Source organism: Pongo pygmaeus, chromosome 23 (assembly GCF_028885625.2).
Source record: "Pongo pygmaeus isolate AG05252 chromosome 23, NHGRI_mPonPyg2-v2.0_pri, whole genome shotgun sequence".
In the NCBI taxonomy this organism is placed as follows: domain Eukaryota; kingdom Metazoa; phylum Chordata; class Mammalia; order Primates; family Hominidae; genus Pongo; species Pongo pygmaeus.
Genome location: NC_085931.1, coordinates 37,324,213 through 37,326,687, shown reverse-complemented (window position 1 = coordinate 37,326,687; position 2,475 = coordinate 37,324,213). Strand labels below are relative to the sequence as shown.

Here is a 2,475-nt window from a genome sequence, read left to right as displayed (position 1 = left end):
GTGGGTGGGCGGCGCTCGAAGCGCGGGGATACCGAGGGGCGGGCCCCGAGCCTAGAGCGTGACCCGACCCCGCCTGATCCTTAGGCCTTCGCCCACTATTTCCCAGTCCCCTGGAGCTGGGGCCAGACACCGCGCAGCCCTAGTGCTGTTACCAATCGCTGCCTGCGCCCCGGGGGCTGTGCCCAGCAGCTTCCTGCCCCTTTTCCAGCCATTAGCGTCCGTTTTCCAGCCCTGCTGCTCCAGTGAGGACCCTTGCCACAGCACTATCACCAGCCCCTGCCCCGGGTTGTTACTATCACTTTCCAGGCTACCAGATCCTTTTCTGCTCACGTTCCGACGTCTGTCCCTACGCCAGGGCCATTATTGGTCTCTTCTGGACCTTTCAGAGATAAGAGAGGACCTCGGTAGTGTAGGGCCCAGTCCTCTGGGAACAAGGGATGGGGAGTTTTAGGCTGCTGTCCTTGGTTCCAGGAACAGAGATACCCCCTCCACAGGCACCTAAATATGCTCCATAGAATACAATGAGTATGGTCCTATGGAGGCCCAATCCAAAATATCTAGAGCTGAGGAGAGAGAGAGATTTTACAGGCCGTCAAATATTCAATGGGGGTCGTCTCTAGAGACTTTTAACAAACTGTGTTGTGTACCCGCAGATTGCAGAATGGTGAGCAAGCATTTGAGACCATGTTGCTAGAGCGTTAAGCTTGGAGAAAGTGACAGTAAGAATTAGACAATAGTTCTGAAGTGACCAAGAGGTTGTCACATGGAATAATTAGACCTTGTTTTGTGTTTTCCTGCAGAGCGTTATCCAGACTAGCGAGTGGGAGGCAGGTGTAAAATATGGAACGCAGATTTTAGTTTGTTGGAAGGAGAAATGTAACGTAGTGAACCACGTATCTCTGGAGGGTGTAAAGTAGAGACAGCCAAGGTAATTTTTGGAAAAGAGTGCAGGAGAGTAGAGTAAACGATGCCAGGGTTCCTTCCGACTCTGAAATTCCATGATACACTGAGCTGTCTTTCTCTTGTGGAAGTTTGAAAGCCATTTAATAAAGTTCTCTTCATTTTTTAGAAACTTGCCCCGCTCTGGAATTCTGCATGTTCAGGTTACTTTTGGACTGTCAAGATGACAGTTCCTTAATTTGGGTTCCATTATTACCACAGCAACTGGTTTATTTGTATAGCTGTCCACACCTAGAGCATTTTCACGCTATCATTTGATTTTATCTTCCGCGAAGCTTGTGGTGTGTTTCCCTTAACTGTTCGAGAAACTAAAGCCCTTACTCTGAAGTCTCTGCAGGCCTCCCTCTTTGATTTTGAAGCATGATTGTCACCCTCACAGAAAGCTCTTTTGAAATATACCATTCGTTTAATCCTGCTGGGTCACATGCTCTCTCACGAGTTTCTGAAATATCTATTCCTTGTGTTTATTTCAGAGCCAAGGCACTGATGTTTGAACTGGAAACTTCAAAACTTTTAATAAGAGTCTTCAGGATGGGTTTGAACTAGACAAGCTAGAAATTTCTTCAGAACACCAGCTCTAGCATGCATCTCCCACTTTTGGCTTTCCTGGAGAGGAGCTTGAAGAGGTGGTTCTGCAGACAGCCACAGTGACCCTCAGGAAACCAGAGGAATGGATTTGACTTTTCTGCTAGGATTCTCTTTGTTATCGTTTCTCCCTGAGTTGTAAGAGGCATCGAAATATACATGAAACTGAAGAACCTGCAAGGAAGGGAAGTGGCACTTTCCATGCTGAGTGAAAACTAACCAAGTGGCAGTTGTGACTGAAAACACTGAAACCTACCACGTCCGGATTCACTGGATTGGGGGATAGAGGAACGGTCACAGCTAGGGAGAAGGAAGTGATACTGGAAAAGAAAACCTAAATGAAGAGAATGAGGATGACTGCAAAGTAGATGGCCACCTCTACCTCCACAGAGACAAAGTCAGCCTCGTGGTGAGTAGCAAGGCCTGCCATGGCATAGCTTTTGCTGGGCTGTTGGATAGAGTTTTGGGGTTAATTGAAAATCCCCAGCCAGATGGTGTTAATTTTATTAACATAACAATAAAAATGCCATTTTCCTCAGAGCAGCTGAATCAAGCACATGAGCCATTTCTCTCCAAAGCTAACGTGTTTTAACCTTGCAAGCCTCTCCCAGTGTTTGAATGAGTCTGGCATTGCTGGGAGATTGTAGAAAAGATAGCCACAGCCTGATCATGCAGCCAGCTTTGATGATAATGTGAATATTGTAGTCTTCAATTTGCAGAGATGAGGTATGGTTGCATTTGAGAATTACACCACAAGAAGAGGTTTGGCCAGACTGGGTATTGAAGGGTATTACTCAATGTCTGTCTGAAACCCTGTTCCCTTCTCAACCCTAAATGCGTTAATCCTTTCCCATAATTAGGTTTAGCAAACATCAGTCTTGGAGGAGATGAAGGTGAAAAGCAGGTTTAGCTAGAATTAGCAGGATTTAG

At 46.4% G+C, this 2,475-nt stretch overlaps 1 protein-coding gene across 6 annotated transcripts in view; it reads left to right on the top strand.

Annotated features, from left to right (window-relative positions):
• HPS4 (HPS4 biogenesis of lysosomal organelles complex 3 subunit 2) overlaps positions 1-2,475 on the top strand; it is a 33,039-nt gene that overhangs the window by 233 nt on the left and 30,331 nt on the right. For all 6 annotated transcript variants that reach the window (XR_010125851.1, XR_010125852.1, XM_054470522.2 and 3 more), the window contains exon 2: positions 1,434-1,954. Coding sequence is in view for 4 of the 6 variants with exons in the window: in XM_054470522.2 (XP_054326497.1) it covers positions 1,914-1,954 (41 nt within the window). In the remaining 2 variants the exon portion in view is untranslated. The remainder of the gene's footprint in view (positions 1-1,433; positions 1,955-2,475) is intronic.